At 35.4% G+C, this 20,513-nt stretch overlaps 1 protein-coding gene across 1 annotated transcript; it reads right to left on the bottom strand.

Moving 5' to 3' along the window:
* Window positions 1–181: 181 nt before the first annotated feature.
* LOC128854943 (membrane alanyl aminopeptidase-like) lies at window positions 182–19,725 on the bottom strand. Its single transcript, XM_054089463.1, has 7 exons — window positions 19,580–19,725; window positions 4,549–5,069; window positions 2,832–2,990; window positions 2,191–2,665; window positions 1,886–2,127; window positions 682–1,809; window positions 182–605 (listed from the first exon to the last, which is right to left on the bottom strand). Exons 1-7 carry the CDS (start codon window positions 19,685–19,687, stop codon window positions 305–307), a joined length of 2,934 nt encoding a protein of 977 aa, XP_053945438.1. The 5' UTR covers window positions 19,688–19,725; the 3' UTR covers window positions 182–304.
* Between the last annotated feature and the right edge of the window lie 788 nt (window positions 19,726–20,513).

Genomic DNA, 20,513 nt, shown 5'->3' with positions numbered 1-20,513 from the left:
GAGGAATACAGCCTAACATTGCAAATAGCCCTCAAAGATGCTTTCATTTACGAGAGGAGCGCCATACAGCCGAATGTACAAAGCTTGTACGCAGTATACCCTCGATGACAGTTGCTGTTATCTAGTCAAAGAATGGACCTACTAAATATTAATGTTCTTATCATTAATTAATTTTATTTGTACAGATTTATTAATAAAAGATCATTACTTCACTTTTTAAAACGAAAAATTAGGTCATTAATACTTCTGGTCAAGGCACTTTTGTATATGTATTTCTAGGTAGATATGAAAGCGCTAGCGAAATTTACTGCAGGAAACGTCCAGTGACAGCACATAAAATTAAAGTTAGTAGAGCAACTGCATTAGTAGTAGCACCGTTTGCCTTGCGCTTCACCAAATAGCTCTTGAAGTTTACTAATCTGTCGCCAGCCCATACCAAATTGTATTCAACAGTGCCTACTGCTGCCACCAATGTTGACTGTGAACTACCAAAGTTGGACATGTTATTTTCGTTGAACGTTTTCAATTTCTGTAGTTGCTCTTGAGTAGTAAAAAGAGCAGCAATATTGGCAATAATTGTGGCGACGGAGGAATAGCTGCCCATCCTGTAAAAAAACAAAAACACGGTTTAATAACACACATTTTTTGCAATAAGTTTATATGTATAAACACAATACTTACGAAGTTGCAAGTTGGTCGTAGTTTGCGGTAACTAATTCGAAGACCTGATCCACATTTTCATTGTTGTCGGTGTACAGGCTGCTCATTGCAGCAGATTTATCCTGGAGACGAATTTGATCGCTCACAATGGCCCAGAAGTGCTTCTCAATCAGTGTACTGTTTTTCACGCATCCCAGTGTACTGAGAATCAGGGTTTGCTCCGTGGTAGAAGTGCTTGTCAAAAATTTGTTGAAAAGTTTATCGTAATTAGTTTCATTGCCATGACGCAGAGCATTGCAGTACACAACTGAACGGATATTCACTGGTACTGGAGTCGTGTCAATTTTGGCGAAATGCTCTTGTGACTTTTGAATGCACTCTGTACGACCAGCCTTGCAAGACCAAGATAAAATTTTAGCACGATTATAGATATCTAATGCGGTATCGTTCGAGCGTTCATCGAACCCGAGTTGATTGTATGCTGTCTCAGTAAGTTCAATAATGTATGAGTAGAAACTCTCAGTATCATTGCCCAGACGATTGTTAATGAAAGAGAATCCATTGAAGGCGGAAGTCCATGGTAGGTAATTGATTTCACTCTCCAAATACTCGAGTACATTAAGTGCTACGTCGTACTCGAGAACATTAGCACGTGCCAGGTTGAGCAGATCGTCGACTATTTGAGCACGATTCAGTTCATGAATACCACTCCAGTTTGAGGAGTGCAGCGCTGCGTGTATAGAATTCCAAGTACTCTGATCATAGTTGACGCGATAGTAGCCAGTCTCTTGTATGTTAAGAATGACCCAATCCACGCTGTTGGTTAGGGTTATATTTGATGCCGATATTGTAGCATTCAAATAGAAATCGGGAGTTGTGTTTTCAAAATTGTTTTCTTCGCTGGTCGTATAGGAAATTGGTACGGTGTAAAGTAAAGAAGTGTTGCTGGTGCTCTGATCCTTGAGCATAAAGCGTGACTGTTTAACGCTGAAAGATTTCTTGTCACTAGACAGTGTTACTGTCACGACGGGATAGCCGACTTGCTCCGTGAAGCTCTTAAACACAGCCTCTGAGTATTGTTTGGTTGAAGCAGGCCAATAATTTTGCCAAGTTTGAAGAAGATAAATCGGAATGGAGTTATTGTATTGGCTAGAAAAAAAAGATTGAAAGTTTTTAAGTTTAGTTAGCACAAATTTCAAGCTACTTTGATAATACAAATACATACTAAGTTTTCAGATAGGTTTGCAACGAAGCTTTGAAGTTTACCTCGCCCATCGCATGCTTTACCATTCGGATAAAGGAGGCACCCTTGTTATAGGAAATGCTATTGAACATACGGCTTATGTCGGAGGGGGTATGAGTGTCTTCATCGCTCATAGGATTGGTGCTATTCGTGGCGTCCATGGACATAACCGGTTGCAATTGAACGACTACGAACTGCTTATCTAAAGCCATACCAGTTTCAACCTGCAGCGAGATATATAGAATTATAAGGAGACATGGTTCGATCATTTAACACCTAATACCTACCATATGTGTGCCAAAGTATTGGAAGTATTGTGCGAATCCTTCATTTAACCATGTGTAACTCCACCAGTCGCACGTCACCAGATCACCGAACCACATATGAGTCTGCTCATGTGCCACTAATGCGGCGATAGATTGTTTGGCACTATCCGTTGTGGAGTTTGAATCATAAAGCAATGTGCGCTCTCTGTAGGTTAACAGACCCCAGTTTTCCATTGCCCCGGCAGAAAAGTCGGGAATGGCAGCCATATCCATTTTATCGTTACCCATTTCAAAATAGTCAATACCAAAGTAGCTGCCTAATTCTTTTAAAAGACTTTGACCGACATTGAAACTATATTCAGTCTGATTATAATACTCGGGGCGTGCAATTACGCTGAAATTATCATTTTTGCGCTGCGTGAACTCGGACACGATGAAAGCTAATAGATATGTGGACATATATGGAGTTGTTGCGTAAACATCTTCCTCATAGTCTCTGTAATATTAAAATTTTGAATGTATAAGTAATAAGTAAGCGCATAAAAGCAAAGGGTTTCCCGATAAGGAGATGTCTTGATACTTTAAATAATTGTGTTCATTTGAAGGTTAAAAACTTGCAAACTTTAAAATATTTATTTGGAAACCCTATAGTACAAACTTACCCATCAGTGACTGTTTTCGAAATACGGGTATTGCCAAAAGAGGTCAAGTTTTTGGGGCGTCTGATTGTGACGTCGAAGGTGGCTTTAAATTTTGGCTCGTCAAATGAAGGGAAAGCACGTCGCGCATGATTAGGTTGAAATTGTGTAGAACCAATCCATCTGGAAACAAAATAAATCACATTTATACTCGTTTACAGACAATAGAGAGCCTCTATTCCTGAGGTATTGATGGAGTGTATATAAAAAAGACCAATAAATCAGCTCAGAAAATTAGTATTTGGAGAATGTCCTAGCCAACCGAACCATTCACGGAACTTTTAGTCACAATACTAACCAGAAGTTAAGAGCTTAAGGCCACAACGTTGCTTTTTCGTCAATAAATTTCACTTCGCTATTCTTCACTTCAAATCTAATTTCATTATCATCAACACAAAATATCCTATACATATACAACTGTTGAAAAATACGATACACAGTTTTCTCTAATTAAGATTCTTTTCAATAAATTACTGGTAAATGGTTTGCATATTAGGATTCAGTGTATAAATTTAAAAGGTTTTCAATCTGCACCAGTCTTTTTGTCTAAGAAAAATATACATTTTTTTATTTCATGTTCAAAAGATAACACAATTCGAAAATCCTTGGAGAACAAAAATTTCTCGATGGATGTCTGTTCCTGGATTCTGTTTTGACAACGACCATCCTATCAATCTGTCTAGTCTGTCAAGTCTTTCACGCTTTGTTTTCTTTCTGCTGTTTTATACACACAAAAGTATTCAAATATTTTAAAGCATTAAAAACCGTCGTTTTTGAAACGAATGGGTTGGTGCGTGATTACCATTCGGAATTCACAGAGAGAATGTCGGTTCGAATCTCGGTGAAACATCAAAACTAAGAAAAACATTTTTCTAATAGCGGTCGGCCCTCATCAGGCAATGGCAAACCTTCGAGTGTATTTCTGCCATGAAAAAGTTCCTCATAAAAAATATTTGTTCCATTTTGTGGAACAACTTCAAGACGCACTCGACAAATAGGAGGAGGAGCTTGGCCAAACACAGAAAAAGGGTGTACGCGCCTATTATAAATAAAATAAAAAAAATTGTTTTAAAATAGCGCTGTAGGATAATCTGGTTTTTTGTAAGTCTATGATTACTTTTCGAAGAGGTGGGTTGCAACTTTTCCCTTTCGACATTATTGAATCGTTTCAACTAAAGTAAAGTGCTGTAGGAATACTCCAGATACTTTATTTTTACTTACTTATCAGCTACAAGATACAACAGAAAACAAATGACAAAATTTTGGACGAAGAGAGAATCGTTCTTACGTATATTTCTCACAAAAATATCAGTGCTCCTACTACATACATGCTATAGAACGCAAAGAATTAATGCGAACCCTTCAAGAGAAATAGATAAAGAACGCCTTTCAATGAATGTGATCACAGCAAATATATTCGAGCACAAAAATATATGTATGCAGAGTCGAAAGTTTAATTAGCTTTTAAGAGAAAGAAAATGTATTTATTGACATGATAAAAAGAGCTTAATGATAGAGAGCAATCGGTCCTTAGAGGGAATATAGTTCTTCTCTAACATTAAAGGCCAATTAAACTTAATTTTCATCAATACTTTTGAGTACTTAATGATTGAAAGTCAAATAAAAAAAATTATTATAATTCAAAACAATCGTTTAGTTTAAAATGTTTGGTTTTACTTACTTGGTGACATTATTGGAATCAACATAGTAGCTGCGGTAGAAGCCATTCATATCATCATCCATGGTGCCATTGTAGATGAAACGTAGGTAATAAGTTTTACCAGCTTCCAACTCTGTGTTCAAATTGTATTGTATTTTGTGAGTCACATTATTCCATTCGAAATTGTCCAAATTGATTTTAGTCAGATTAGATGCTGACCAATATTCGCGAGTTGTGTAATTTAAGTTTTTCGTATGCAAAATTAGTGTTTTTGTGGTTTCAGTTGAATTAATTTGGATGGTAACTTCACCATCAAATGTGAATCTCTTGTTGCCATCACTTTCTTGCAGATATGGTGCCAATTTGAGTGTGTAATTCCATGGTTGAATTATGGTTGGCAGACGATAGTCCTCGCCATCTGAAGCAGTTGCTCTTCCAGTCACTTCATTTGCAGTCAGTTCATTCAGCTCTTTGAATGGATGGGCGCGAACGGTGACGCTCAAAAGTGCCACTACCGTGGCAATGAGGTACAGTTTTGACATCTGAAATTTGTATACATACATATTACACGTAAAGCACAAATGCTCGAGATTTTTCTTTATATGATGGAAATACTCAACAAAAAATTGGAAAATAATTATAAAAAATCATTTTAACCAACTTCAAACTTTTATTGCAATACACCTATCCCCCAATTTACGCGGTAGATACGTTCCTGAGAAAACCGTGTAAATCTAAAAGCTTGCAGAAAATGCATAATTTTGCTACTTAACAGTTGTGATTTTTTTCAATATTTTTAGGTGTACACAAAAATAAAAATTAAATGCATTGACAGGTTAAAATGTGTTATATATAATATTACGGAAACACTGTTTTTTATTTAATTACAATACATTAAACAGAAGAACAAAAAATAAAACCAAAGGAGTTTTATTATCATTCATCACTGTCAGAAATTACTCTCATTCTCATGCCGATTCGACGTTTGAAGCAGAAATATTTACATTATGAGAGATGGTAATAAAATCGGTTATTAACAATTACTTCGAATTTTTTGTAAGATCTTTGTAAACTTCTTCATATTGAGCCAAGCAGCGATTTATGTCACGTTGGAATCGTAAAGCCCTTTCAACATTTGTGTCTTTTTGTATAATATGATTACCCAGCTTTCTTCCCAATGCGAGTCCTTCGCGGATGGCTTAAGTAGTGAATGTTACTTGTACTAATTCCTCTTCATCAGATTTGTCAGACCCACTTTCGCAAACTAAGTTAACTAAATCATCCTCACTTGGTTCTTTATCAGCGATATCATCATCAGTAAAATCATCAAAACTTTCTCCGCCCAATGAATGCGTCATCTGGACTATCTGCGAATATTCATCATTTAACGTTGAAATGGAATGATCATTTTTGACTACATTTGGCCACAATAACTACAATGGCAAGCACTAATAACTGTTAAAGATTCATTGTTCTCCATTTTCAAAATATATGTAAAGGCACGTTTTAGGTACAAAGCTTTAAACGTAGAAATTATGCCTTGGGACCAACATTTTACTTCGACGTTCTCATATTCTAGATCTTGTGGGTGACCCGGCGCATTGCCAATTAACAAAAGCACTTTAAAAGGCAATCCCTTTGAACTTAAATATTTGGTATATGGAATAAAACATTCATGAAACCATTCAGCAGCAGTAACCCACGCTTTATTATTAGCCCTAGAAAAAACGGGAAAATTATTGATGTTTATTCCTTTAAAGGCACGGGGCATTTTTGATTTGTTAATCACTAATGGTTTCATAATATAATCTCCTGAAGCATTGCTACAGGGAAGAATTGTTGCGATTTTTTGCTGCTTTATAAAATTTTGAGACATAAGTCCTTTCAGGCATTTTTTCCAAAACAACCCTGACTCATCAGCATTGATAACCTGATCAGGGGTGTATGAATTGTCGTTAATAATTTCTGCAAAATTTGCTGGGCATTCTTGGGCTGCATCCACGTTGCCAGAAGCCAGTTCACCTTTTAATTTGAAGCTGTGTAAAGAATGTCTTATTTTAAATCTTTCAAACCAGCCATGACTTGCCAAAAAATTTGGCTTCTTTTCAGCTTCTTGAAGAGAAGATGGTAATACCTCTACAATTTTTTCGTAAATTCGTAATACTTTATTTGTTATAGCGCCTTCGGTATCAATGGGTACTCTTTTTTGAGCTTGATCTTCTATCCAAAGCATTAACGCTTTCTCCATTTTTTCCATTGCGATATTTCTGGTGTATGATGTTGTGCCAATACTCGTGGTATTGCCAGCTGCAACACTCTTTCTAATTGTGTTTTCATTTGTTCTAATAGTTCTTATTGTAGCTTCGTTCATGCTATATGATTTTGCAACATCACTACTCTATCTCCCTTTCCTAAGCGACCCAAAATTTCGATTTTAGTTTCTAAAGAAATAGCTTTTCTTTTAATTTCTTTCCTCATTATAAGCCTATAATTTTTTTAAATTTATGTTAATTTGGCTGTGATTAAAGTAAAATTCAGAGGGGAAAAATGCGGGTAATTTTTGACGGAAAATTAAAAACTTTTATTTTTTATTAAATATTTATTTCTTTATTATATTCTGAATAAACCGTTATCAAAGCTTAAGAGAATTCTACCTAATGTTTATTGGTTAACTAAAGAAAATCAACAAATTATACCTATATATAATAATTGTTTTTTTTTTTTTCATTAATTTAAAAGTACTAAGCGCCAAATAAGAAAAAAAGTATACCTTTAATAAAAGAACCAGTTGTTTTAATTCACCATAACTAGGCTGTTTAACAAAAATTTAATAATTAATTTTTATTCAAATTAAAATGTTTTAATTTTTTTATTTTAATTAAACCTATTTGGTAAATTGCCATCATTTCTCTCCAAAATTTCCCGCATATTTTCCCTCTACATTTTACTTTAATCACAGCCTTTTATTTATAATAATCTAAATTATGCACTCACTTGTAATTTACGAATATGGAAAATTAAATCTTTCTGAAACTGTGAAACTTTCACTCAAACACAATTTTCCGTCGATAAAACTTTAATTTTATGCGAAAAAATACAGACACAGTGTGCGTGTGCAGCAAGCCAGCATATAAGCTTGGGATTCCTCGTGAGATGTGTACACAGCGCACGTGTTTAATCACAGTAGCATTTAGTAGAGTGCGATAAAAACAAAAAAAAACTTATTTAGAAAACCGTGTAAAACCGAAAACGTGTCAAACAAGTACCATGTAAATCGGGGGATAGGTGTATACTAAAAATTAATGAGCTGCATATCAAATAGTTTTCTAGAAATTTTAGTTAAAAACCGTGGAGTAGGAGAGCTTTTTTTTTTTTTAAAAAGCTTGAAGCTAGAATTTATATGCTTTTTGTTAGACAATGAGCTACAATTTTATAAAAACAAATAATAAACATGAAGAAAAATCAAAAAACTGGTCAAAATGTTGATGCAATGATGATTATATTTAAAAATGAATCAGCTAATGAAAATGAAAACTTTAGTTGTCGAAAAATGGAAATTCTATAAACAATCGAACTTAATTCTGTAACAACATTTCATTGATCATGTCAGATGACCATGCCAAAGGGAGGGTACAATAGATCTTCAGGCCAGTGTGTACTCCTCACATCAATATCTTTAAGTTTATATGCAAAATAACAGGAAAATAGTTTTTATTAAGCCCTTTACGATTTAAAAATACAACATTTACAATGCAGTCTACTTTAACTATTTATTACTTTGCTTATCGAAGATGTAATAAATTTTGGTGGATTTTAAATTTTTCCAATATTTCAAAAGAAAAAAAACAAGTAATCAATACGTGCTATCTTATACTCTATTTCTTATAACCCTTTTATTACTTCGTCAGAAAACAGTTTGAGATTAGAACTTTTAGATTTTTCGCCCTCAAAATCTGGACTTCTCTACAAAATATTGAAGAAAAAATATTTTAGACATTTGTTTCAATTATGTTTGTTCAAAATAATCTTTAATATATTTTAGTTTTGTTATTTTAAACTTTATTTTTATATTTTTATAAATTACCCAACTTTGTCCGGTTGATTCCTAGCTTATTTTTAAACTAAGCTAAACATTTGTTTTCAAGCTTGCAACTGCCCAATATTCGCGACTCTACTTCTCTATAAATTCTGTTGAAAAAATTAGATACAAAAAAACAATAGTTCCGACTACGCCAATATTAATATTTGTCCCACGTTCCACTATTTGTCAAAAGTCGATTTCAACAAATTTAAATTTTTGCATGAAAGGAAAGCAGATGTTTTCGCCATCAACTATTCTCTTTTCAAACACCTGCAAAATAAGCCAAATAAGATTTTATTCAAGTGCCATCTTTTTTGCACGGCTATGAAGTTTTTTATAAGTCGTCTTCTTCTTTCTTAGCATGGCAGTCCTGGGTGGACTGCTTAGAAGTCTTACTGTTTTTAATTTAACTACTCGAATATCAAATTCTTTTGGTTTACTTGAAAAAAAAGGGAAATAGATAGAGCAAATTAAAGCAGGACTTGAATAACCGTATTTACCTCCTTAAGGGGTTATATACCTTGTGTTTTTCAAAAAAATCAAAATAAATTTTATTTCTTTATCGTAAAGTACAATCCCTTGAGAACATTTTCCAAAAATTTCATAGAGATCTGAGCAATAGATCGAAAGTTACAGCGTTTTAAATTGTGCGTCGTCACGTCCTGAGCGTACGGCCTCATGCGGCGCTTGAAACTTTAAACGCGATTATCTCAAAAACGTGTTTTTCCAAAAATGCTTTTGCGGTGGACGCGATTGCAAAAAAAGTATTCAACCGATTTTTATAATTTTTTTTTTAAATTGTTCGTAATTGATGTCGCCTCTTAGTGAACGATCAACTTTTTATGTATAAATTTTTATTTTGCAGATATGAATTTTTTAATGCCAATTTTAGGACTGTAGAAGTGGAGTTTTTTAAAAACATGTTCCTATTTTCACAAAAATCAAAATATTTAATATATTGATCGTTCACTAAGAAGATATAACCCTATACTAATGAAATCTTTTCGATTTTTAGATTTCAGTTGACTTGGTGGACTTGAATCGCGTCCACCGCAAGCCTCTTCCAAAAAAAGGGTCTTGGGGGAAAACGCCATAGCTCCGCCATTTTTAAATATTTTTACACAAACAAAGCCTTTTTTTTTTCTTTAAACATTGTAATATCCAATAATAAAAACTTTTATACAATAAAATTATTGCTACATATCTTTAAAAAAAACCCAACTTTCGCTAATTTCACCGGACCACAAGGTATATAACCCCTTAAGTCTACGAGAAAGCGAGTATGTGGCGAAGACGTAACTGTTTGAGTATTCTCTCTTGTATAACATTTATTCTTATTTTTTTACTTTTCTTCTTTTTAATATAAAGAGCGATTATAATTGTGATTACAATAAGAGAGATGAGGTTATGTCTATCCAAGCCCCACACTTTTGTGAAACTTTAGTACTTTTATAACTTTTAAATTTTCCAATTTTTGTATATCTGCGGCCGCTGTAGCCGAATTGGTTAGTGCGTGATTTGGAAGTGCGCAGGTTCGAATCTCCGTTATAGAAAAGTTTCTTCTAATAGCGGTCGCCCCTCAGGAAACGATGGCAAACCTCGAAGTGTATTTCGGCCATGAAAAAGCTCCACATAAAAAACCATTTACCATTCGCAGTCGGCTTAAAACTGTTGGTCCCTACATTCGTGGAACAACATCAAGACGCACACCACAAATAGCCACAAATAGGAAGAGCAGCTAGGCCGAGCAACTAACAGAAGTGTACGCGTCAATTATTTATTTTTTTTTTATTTTTTATTTTTTTATTCGAATGTAATAATAATTTAAATTCGATTGTAATATCTGTTGTAAATGTTTGATTATAGCTACTGCTTGATCATTTATTCATTGTTCAATAAGTTTTGCGGTTCGATAAGAGGGAGAGTTGCTACATGCCTAAATTGTTTTTTAATTTGTTCGTACACTCTTCATTGAACGTATGCGATATTTCATTTCAATCTGTCATTTCATTCTTTGTTTCTACAATGGCAAAAATAAAGTATCGTGCAATTATTGAATTTTTATTTTTGCGAGGTTTAAAAGCAAAGGGAATTTATGAGCGAATGTTGAAAGTGTATAAGGTCTTTTCGTCGTCAATTAGCGCAGTTAAACATGGTCGTACAAGCCCTGAAGACGATCCACAAACAGCAACAACACCAGAAATTGTAGAAAATATGCAGGATCTCGTATGCGAAAATCGTCGCGTGGCTGAAAGAGATTTATTGGAAGCCTTAGACATCTCCGTGGGCAGTGTAAGCAATATGTTGCCTGAAGCATTGGGTTTCAGAAAGCTGTGTGCAAAATGGGTGCCGCATTCGCTCCCAAAAGGACAAAAATACATTCGAATGCAATTTTTTCAGCAACAGTTAGAGTGTTTTTGAAACAATTAAGTAAATTGTTTGTGTCGACTCATCACTATGGATGAGATTTGGGTCTATCATCGTGATCCTAAATCGAAAAAAGGGGCTAAAGAGTGGTGTGAACTTGGTCCTTCTGTTCGGAAACGTGTTCGAAATTGGCCATGAAGGCGTTAGCATAAGTTTTTTGGGATGCGAAAGGAATTTCGTTCGTGGATTATTCGCAAACTGGTAAAATTATAAATTCTGAATACTATTTTAACCTTTTAGATCAGCTGAAGCGAAAAATTCATGAAAAAGGACACTATTTGCAAAAGAAAGAAATTCTTTTTCATCAGGGCAATGCACCGTGTCACAAGATTATTCTTACAAAGGCGAAAATACACAAGATAAAATACAAACTGTTGGAGCATCGACCAAACCTAAAAAAATGCATGCGTAGAAAACGTTTTGCATGAAATGTTGAGGTTAATACAGCTGGGAATCGTATTTTGAAGCTCTTCCAGATTCTCAGTTCAGGAATGGAATTCGTAAATTGGCTGATTTTCGGGGAGACTATACTGAATAACAAAAAGTTTTTCAAACCATAAAATTGAGTTTTCTTATCGAATCGCAAAACTTATTAAGCAACCTAGTATTTATCAGCAAATATGTGTCTTTATTTTTGTTGGGCATTGACATTATTAGATTTAAATCGGTCAACACATAATTGTTTGGTATTTTTATCTTTATTATAATGGACTTGTTCACGTATTTCATTACGCCCATTTAAATAAATTTCAATACATAAAATTTCTTCCCTACCCTACTTAACTACGGTGTGGCTCTGGTCCAGGAACCATAGATTGGTTCAGAAAACCTGGTGTCTGGACTAGACTCACCAAACTACAATACATACTTCACGATGACTACAAATAGGGTAAGAGCCGTGATACTCGTTAAGAAAAGTGTATGTTCCTACTTTAATACTAATCTCTCCACAGATGACCTGACAGGGGTGACAATCCAGGACTGCAAGAATGAAGTTTTACTTCTTGGGTCCTGCTACATATAACAAGAAAAGGAGGCACCGCCGGACGAGCCTCACAATTTGGTCAAGGAAGCCGAGCGAAGGAAGCTAGCGCTTGTCGTAGGATCCGATGGAAACTCACATCGTACCATCAGGGAAGCTCCGACATAAACGATAGAGGTGAGTCCCTATTCAATTTTATTTTACAAAGTAGCCTAGATGTAGCAAACCGTTGTGAGGAACCACCACATATTGGGCCCACCTCGAAAACTGTTCTAGACTTAAGCTTTACTAATAACCTTACAATGGTGAAAGACCACAGATACATACATTTCAGAACAACATTCACGTCCAAGCTAAAAAGCAATACCTTTAAAAATCCTAGAAATACAAACTGGGATCTGTTTAGGTAAATGCAAAAACCATTGAGACCTCGCAGGTTCAGCTCTTGTGTTGAACTGGAAGAGAGTGTTAAAGCGGTGACAAGGACACTTAATAAAGCACATCACGCAGCATGTACTCCCCTACGCTTAAAACGCAGATCAAAGCCACCTTGGTGGAACGAGGAGCGGGAATCAAAAAGGCGAAGTGTATTAGAATTCTATAAGTTGGCACGGGCAGCCGACAATGAATCCTGCTGGGAGGAATATAACGATCTAAGACGTACATATAAGAAAGTTATACGTAGGGCCAAAAGAGAGTCATGGAAAGATTTCTGTGGCAGTATAGAAAGTACAAACGAAGCGGGTAGGCTCAGGAAACTGTTATCGAAACATTCCACTATGCCCAATTTAATTCGCAAAACTAACGGAGTCTGGACTGATAGTTGTGAAGAATCACTTCAAGATCTAGTCACTACGTATTTTCCAGGATGCATAGACTACTCAGATCACGATTTCTTGAGAGATAACGTAGCAAACATCGCAGAAGAGTTTATTACAATCCAAAAAAGTCAATGGACATTAACCACTTTTGACGCATTTAAATTGCCAGGCATAAACGTAATTTTTCCAGCCATGCTCCAAAAGATGAGCGATCTTTTGGTACCATGGCTAAAAGCGATGTCTGAGGCTTAACGGAGAGAAGCAAGGGTTGTATTTATACCGAAAGTGGGTAAGGACAACCCGATACTCTCAAAGGACTATAGGCCCATTGGTTTGACCTCATTTCTTCTGAAAACGCTTGAGGAAATCCTTGACGCACATATCAGAGAAATGTCAGACTTTATGTCAGAGATGTCAGACTTTATGTCTAAGGCACAACACGCATATACTAAAGGCAGATCCACAGAGACTGCGTCACACTCACTAGTGTTAGTTATAGAGAAAGCTTTAGAGTACAAGGAATATGCTTTAGGAGTATTTATAGACATTAGTGGTGCATTCAACAATGTGTCGAGGAAAGCCATTTTAAGGGGCTTAAATACAACTAATACAGAACTCGCTGTTTATTCATGGATAAATAACCTGTTAGGTTGTAGAATAATAAGGGCGGAATGGAACGAAGCTAAACTCAATAAAGTAGCATGCGAGGGTACAGGGTGGTGTTCTATCGCCACTTCTCTGACTACTCGCAGTTAATGAGTTACTAAAGAAATTTGAAGGTACGGCATCGAAACTAGTAGCATATGCAGATGACATAGCCATAGTAGTGACAAGCAAATATCTAAACACCGTGAGTGACATAATGAATAATACACACGAAGCAGTGCACCAATGGACAACACAGGCAGGCCTAGGGATAAATGCTGATAAAACGGATATGATACTTTTTACTAGAAGGTACAAGATCCCCTGTTGGCAACCCCCGAAGCTAAACGACGTGGAACTAACTCTCAAAAATCGAACAAAGAACCTTGAAGTAATTTTGGATAGTAAACTATCATGGACGCACAATATATTAGAGAGGAAGAAAAAGGTCAGTAACGCGCTATACGCATGCAAAAAGATGCTGGGAGTTACATGGGGTCTATCTTCTGCTATAATGGATTGGTGCTACTCAGCTATAGAAAAGGAAATATTACTATACGGCGCTCTGGTGTGATGGACTGCGCTAAGAAGACCGACTTATAAAAAGCCTATGCAAAGTATTCAACGTCTAGGTGCACTCTACATAACAGATGCATTGAGAACTACTACAACGGCAGCGCTTGAAAGAATACTCAACTTGTCACCGATTGATATTGCGGCGGAATGTCTAGCAGTTAAATCTGCCGTAAGACTCAGCGCGACATGCGAATTTACCTGTAAAACATTCGGACATAGGTCAATAGACATTAGTTATAGGGTCCAAACGGTCTATATGACTCCGAAATGCAATTGGGTGAAGAAATTCTGAACAACAATAGAAGAAGAGGGATGGAAAAAAGGTATGAAACCACCCAAATATTCTTAATATATTTGCTCGTACTGATGGCTCGAAAATGTAAGACGGAGTAGGGGCAGTGATCTATTGCGCGAGCTAGGTATCATGCAGCCATTTAAGCTTTCTGACCACTGCAGTATCTTTCAAGCAGAAGTCGTTGCTGTAGGTAAGGCTGCGGAAATAGTATTCGCAAAGACATCAACCAACTCCAAAATAAATATATACGTTGACAGCCAAGCTGCGATAAAAGCAATAAGCTCATATGAAATTTCATCTAAAAATGTTCTAAGAAGCAGGGAAGCCATAGAGAGATTAGCCGCAGATAGACGGCTGCATATCTATTGGGTGCCCGGACATGAGGGCATTGCAGGAAACGAAATTGTAGATGAGATTGACAAAAGCGCTGTTTACAGACAATTCGAACAAGAAAACGGCATACTGAAACCTTTTAATACGGTATACAAAGACATCGCATCGGACATGAAAATACGGATAGATAGTAGGTGGAATAGTTTAGCCACTTGCAAAACCGCGAAAATCATGTGTACACAGAGTGTACATAAAAACGTCCGATTCGTACTAGCACTGTCTAGAAAAGAAAGCAGAACTATCGTAGGTATGCTGACAGGCCACAAGAGAGAGGGAAAGGAAGAGAGGGAAACGCTAGAACACCTTCTATGTTCCTGCCCTGCTAGAACCAGATTAAAATGCTTAAGAGCCTTACAATATGAGAAGTTAGAGTACCTCTCGGGATAGAGCACCAAAGTTTACTTAGATTCGCAAAATACGCAGACGTATTACAAGATGTCTACTACAAAGAAACGTAAGGGTCTAGCTTCATCTGGTAACACTAAGGATCAATAGGTCTATGTGATGGCTTTCAGCCAGCCAGGTCAACCTAACCTAACATAATATGGCGAGATGTAAAATATTATTCTTTGCCGATGCTATATTGACTTGTATTTGCTTTCTAAAAATTGAAGTTTAATAATTGGTCCATGTGGAGTAATTTTCTGGTTATTTCACTATGTCTGAACTCGAAGTCGTTCAGTGTTTAACCGATTTTAATTCTGCGTTCTTTAATGGGTTGCCTCCAATGAGTTGTTGTTAATAAAAAATTGATTATTGAGATTTGTAATTGCATTGGGGATATTTTCTTTGATAACACTTAGATGCGCTAAAATTTCTTTCCCATCATTGTCATCCATAGTTCAATATAAATATTTTTAGATTGTTCCTATTGCATTAAGGAGGGTTAGCCTCTGTTTCGTTTTGCTTCACTATTGAATTATTTTTGCCTGAACTGAATTAATTCCCGCCTTTATGACATTTTCATTTGGTAGACTTATAACAATTTGACCTATATTTTGCTCAAGGGTCTTTATAATATTAATTAACTCCACTGGATAAATAACATGTCGAAGGTATTTGTTCTATGTGTAACCTACATTCTCAGCTATCGGTGTTACTTGTAGTCATCCTAGTGCCATTTTGGTCTGTGTTAGTAGGTTGATCGTTATCAATATTAACCAGTTGACTTGCATATTTGGTTTCCCATTTAATGTTACCTGAATGAATGATATTATGTTTGAGTTTTTTATATCTGGGCTCATATTTATGCCTGAGTGCTTTATATGTAGTTTTTCGCATAGCCTCCAGTCCGTTCATTTTTATAATCTTCTCGAGTCTGGTTAATTTTGTTTATTGTTCTACGACTTTTATACGACTTTTTACTTATGAGTTTTCGAGTTATCGTATTATATCCAATGGTCTTTCTTTTGTTGTTGAGTGAATAGATTTATTATGGTATGCAATAAACTTGAATACTCTTGCTTTTGTTGATAAGGAAGAATTTTCTGTTTCCACTACCTAAAATGTTTTTGAGAGTGAACCATATCGTCTTTCCACATCAGAATTGCCAGTGTGATTATTTGATTTTCCGAAATGTACATCAATTCCTTCTTTTACATTTATAGAGTTAAACTCATTATCCGTAAATAATCGGAGTCGTTTTGTCCACGTCGGCAAAAACAGCCTTAGTTTTTAAAGTATCGTTGTGCCATTCCTGTTCTCTAAAGGATAAGCTCTTGCAAACTTAGAAAATTTTTCAATAAAGGTTTTTATTACCTTTTCTGTATAGACATTTATAAGAATGATTGCATGAGATCTATTTAGTGTTCCTGTAATAAAAAGTTTAGCTTTAATGGGTTTCAATCATATTTTGACCTATTGCAAGTGTCGCAATTGTTAATAAACTTCACAATTATCTCCATCAGGGTGTATTATTTTTCAGTCCTTCATAACTTTCGCTCATTTCTCCATGTTCTGTTTCCAGTCTGTGGTATTTTGAAATTTGTTTATAAGTTTCGTTTTCGTCCCGAATATCTCTTGCATTATTGGAGCATTTCAGAAACTTGATTGAGGTTCCAGTTTCAGTTTCAGCTGAATTCTGTTCTACATATAATTTAAGAGTTCGCAGTAATTATATTCCCACTTTTTTCGGGGATGACGTCCGTGGAGAGAAAACTCTCATGAATACTGCTATAATGCTCCACAATCTACAACCCTCCCTGCGAAACTGCCAAAAGGTATTACCTCAAGAGTCTGGTTAGCTCCAAGACTCTTAATTAATGTTAACACCTACGAAACTCCGCGCGTCTTAGATCATTATGAATGTGTGTTACATGGGCACAGATTCCTTTCCAATTATCAGCTGACTTCAGCCTAAAGTCTACAATATCGGAAAAAGACAAGATAATATATTCTTCCTTCGCTGTGCAGATTGGGCAATTTGGTGAACTGTCATGGCCAAATCTATGGATATATGTTTGAAATACCCCTTGCCATGAAAGGAATTGAGTTAGGTAGTAATTGGATTCCATGGCTCCCCATGGTTCCTTTCTAATCACGTTGTAAAGGTGGACATGGGTGATCTGTTACACCGATTTCGTTAGTGGGCGATCGAACGACGTCTTTATTCCACTGCAATATCTTTACGCCTTGATCTACCGCCGTATGCCTTTTATATACTGTTTTCATTTCTTTTGCCAAAATGTCGAGCGGTATTAATCCTGAAATGACAAAGGAAGCGTTATCAGAAAACCTACGGAAGCTGCAAATAGTCCGCAGAATGCTTAACCGATAGTTGGATATTCGTTTTCTTGAATAGTTGTTTATTTTCAATGCATCAGCCCAAATTGGTGCCACGTATAAAAGGACCAAGCTGGCCACTCTATTATATAGTACCTTTTGCTATGGCTAGGTGCACCGTTATTTGACATTATTCGTGCAGACAGGCCTGCACAATCGATGCCTTTTTCACAGCATATTCTAGATGAGTTTCAAAGTTTAAACCACTATCAATCATCACCTCTAGGTATTTGATAACGAGCTTTGATTTGACAGTTACAGTCCCAACATTTACCTTCATAAATGTTACTGCCTTCCTGCTGCTGATTTAAACTGAGCACAAACAGTTGATCCTAGTTATATATTCCCTGGCGATCCTCTTAATATCTTGGATGTGTTTTGCTACCATTACCACCGCGATGTCATCCGCGCATCCAATGGCTTTGGATCCAGGAGGCATATTCAATATTATAATACCGTCAAACATACGTTCTATAGCATGTGTTAAAAGCATTTCAATGTCCAGAGTTATCACAGCGTAATATTATTTTTTCCCGCAATACAATCTCTTGCCCCCAATGAATTCTGTTGCTACTGTCACCACGCTTTTGATAGCATCCAGTGTTGAGCTGGATTTCCTGAAGCCGAACTGGTATGAGGATAAAATACCTTTATCTTCTGCAAAAGATGATATCCTGTAGCAGATAATTCTCTCAATAATTTTTCCCTCTGTATCCCATGAATATTCCACTTTACCGTGCTTTATTTGTCGCCTAAAAATATCTGCCATGAATAGCTGACAACATTTTTTCAGTCAATTGCAATCGAATGCATAAAATCTTTAAATAAAATTGAAATTAAATAGCAGCAGACAAAATCATTTAGTTATAACAAGTGACCGTATATAACTTTTACAGATATACACCCTTAAACCTCATCACATGATTCTCATTATACAATTTTCGAAAAATTTAATTTCCCCTTTTGCTTTAAACGGTACCTTAATACTATATTAAATATTACATGGCAAAGTTTCATGCACGAAAAAAATTCATAATTTCTCGAGTGTTGAAGTCCTTTTCACAAAACAATAAATCTGCAGTTAGTGGATTTTTGCTCCATCGATATGAAATTTGAACTACTTCTGCTTTGACCTGAAGTACAAATGTTTTGTATTAAATAATTTAATTGTTATTAACACTTTTCGAGCACTTGTCATGTTTTCTCCTAACACAATATTTCCATTTTTTTAATAGACTTAAGATTTGAACATGATATTCATAACTACTTTTGCCTCGACACTGGTAGTTATTTTTTATTAATAATTTCCGAGCGATATTTTTTTACTCTTTTCAAAAATTATTTTTCATAAACTTAGCAAAAATTAATATAGTATAAAATATTATAAAAATTTTTGAGACTGTTCTCATCGTTCATAGATATTTAAATAATTTATATTAGTGTAGGGGGAAAATAAATCCATTATTTTTGCTTAAGATGTTCGCGTAAAATGTTTAAAACTGTGTTATGGTCCACCTTTAGCTCCTGGGCGATGCTGCGACTACTAACTATTTCTGTGATTTTATAGACAATATGGACATTTCTTTGAGCATAAAAAATGCTTCAACGGAGTCGACGAAATCGAAATTGCCTGTAATTAGCTATACTATACGGCACCATAAACACTATTCACAATGTTTTTTTTTATGGTAACGCAGACGAAGAGTTACCGAGGACTAACGGGAGGAGACCGATATAAGAAAAAAAATTATATTTTTTATATTTCATTTGATGACATTGGTGACACAACCATCGGAATAATAACTGCAGTAGACGCATTATTGCACTTATTTTTATTTATTATTTAGATTCACAATTTATTTCAGATTATGAAAATTCTCATTTTAATACACTTTCTTAAGCTTTTCTTAATTTCGCTAAGCTTTTGAATGAATACCCAATTTTTATGTTTGCATATGCTTTTTTCAAAACACAAATTCTACACAATTTTGATTTAATTATTTGAAGTCTTTTATGTTTTACTATGTGCCAATACCCTTTGAAGTGCTAACCTTTTGAGCTGTGTACTCGTATACTCGTATTTCCACCGATCGGACTGCTGACAGCAGTTTGAGGTGGTTAAGTCTTAAACTGATGTTGATATGTGTCAGCATAGACATTTATAGTTAGGCAACTTAATGGCTTATCTACTGTTTAAAAAAAATTTTATTACAAATGATAAGGACAATTATCTCTCTTGCTGACAAAAAATATGTTGTTGTGTATTATAAAAAAGCAAGCAATTCGATATCGATCTGGGTTGACTTAATTTTTTTGTTAACTGATTGCTTGAAAAAATTCTTCTATCGGGTTTTATTGCAGATCATATTAACAGTGCACCGTTAATAAATATGAATGTATGTATGTATGTCTAATTTGAATTAGAATTGAATTACTAGCATTTTTTGGGCGATTGCATAGCCCAATCTCTACACCTTGCGTATCGTGACTCAGTGCAGAGGGAAACAAAGTGTGCACCGCCACTAAAACAGACGCGAATTACAAATCTCCACTACTTTATTTCGTCACGACTTGGTAGAAGAAAAGAAAATTATTATTTTCGTATTTTACCTTTCACTTAATGATACTATGCTCACGCCTCAATAAAGCTAGCAATCACAAAAATATTGATATAACTATTTCATTAATTGATTTCGACTTTGATTTTCTTGTTGAAAGAACGGAATTTTTATTCAATGTAATCCCACTCAACTTCAATGCATTTATTCTAATGGTTATCTAATAATCTCGTCCCATTTCTGTAATCATTTTCGGGGAGCTCTGCAAAACACTGTTCAACATTTTGTTTGTTGAATTACTCACGAATGCGGCACTAATTTTACGATATGTAATTCTGCATGTAAAATATGGAATACAAGTCCTGCACTTGCACAATAATTTCTGGTGTTGATTTATCTTTTGGAGATCCACTACGTGGTTCACCTT

The sequence above is a fragment of the Anastrepha ludens genome, chromosome 2 (assembly GCF_028408465.1).
Source record: "Anastrepha ludens isolate Willacy chromosome 2, idAnaLude1.1, whole genome shotgun sequence".
NCBI classification, from domain to species: Eukaryota; Metazoa; Arthropoda; class Insecta; order Diptera; family Tephritidae; genus Anastrepha; species Anastrepha ludens.
This window is presented reverse-complemented; position numbering and strand designations above follow the sequence as displayed.

What these genes read in the sequence shown, in the direction of transcription:
- LOC128854943 (XM_054089463.1), bottom strand. Translation starts at nt 19,687, where the DNA reads ATGTCTATGCTGACACATATCAACATCAGTTTAAGACTTAACCACCTC. An exon ending in AATACTTTGGCACACATATG is followed by an intron (nt 2,128 to 2,190) that starts GTAGGTATTAGG and finishes ATCTCGCTGCAG; the next exon opens with GTTGAAACTGGTATGGCTTT. An exon ending in TACGACCAACTTGCAACTTC is followed by an intron (nt 606 to 681) that starts GTAAGTATTGTG and finishes GTTTTTTTACAG; the next exon opens with GATGGGCAGCTATTCCTCCG.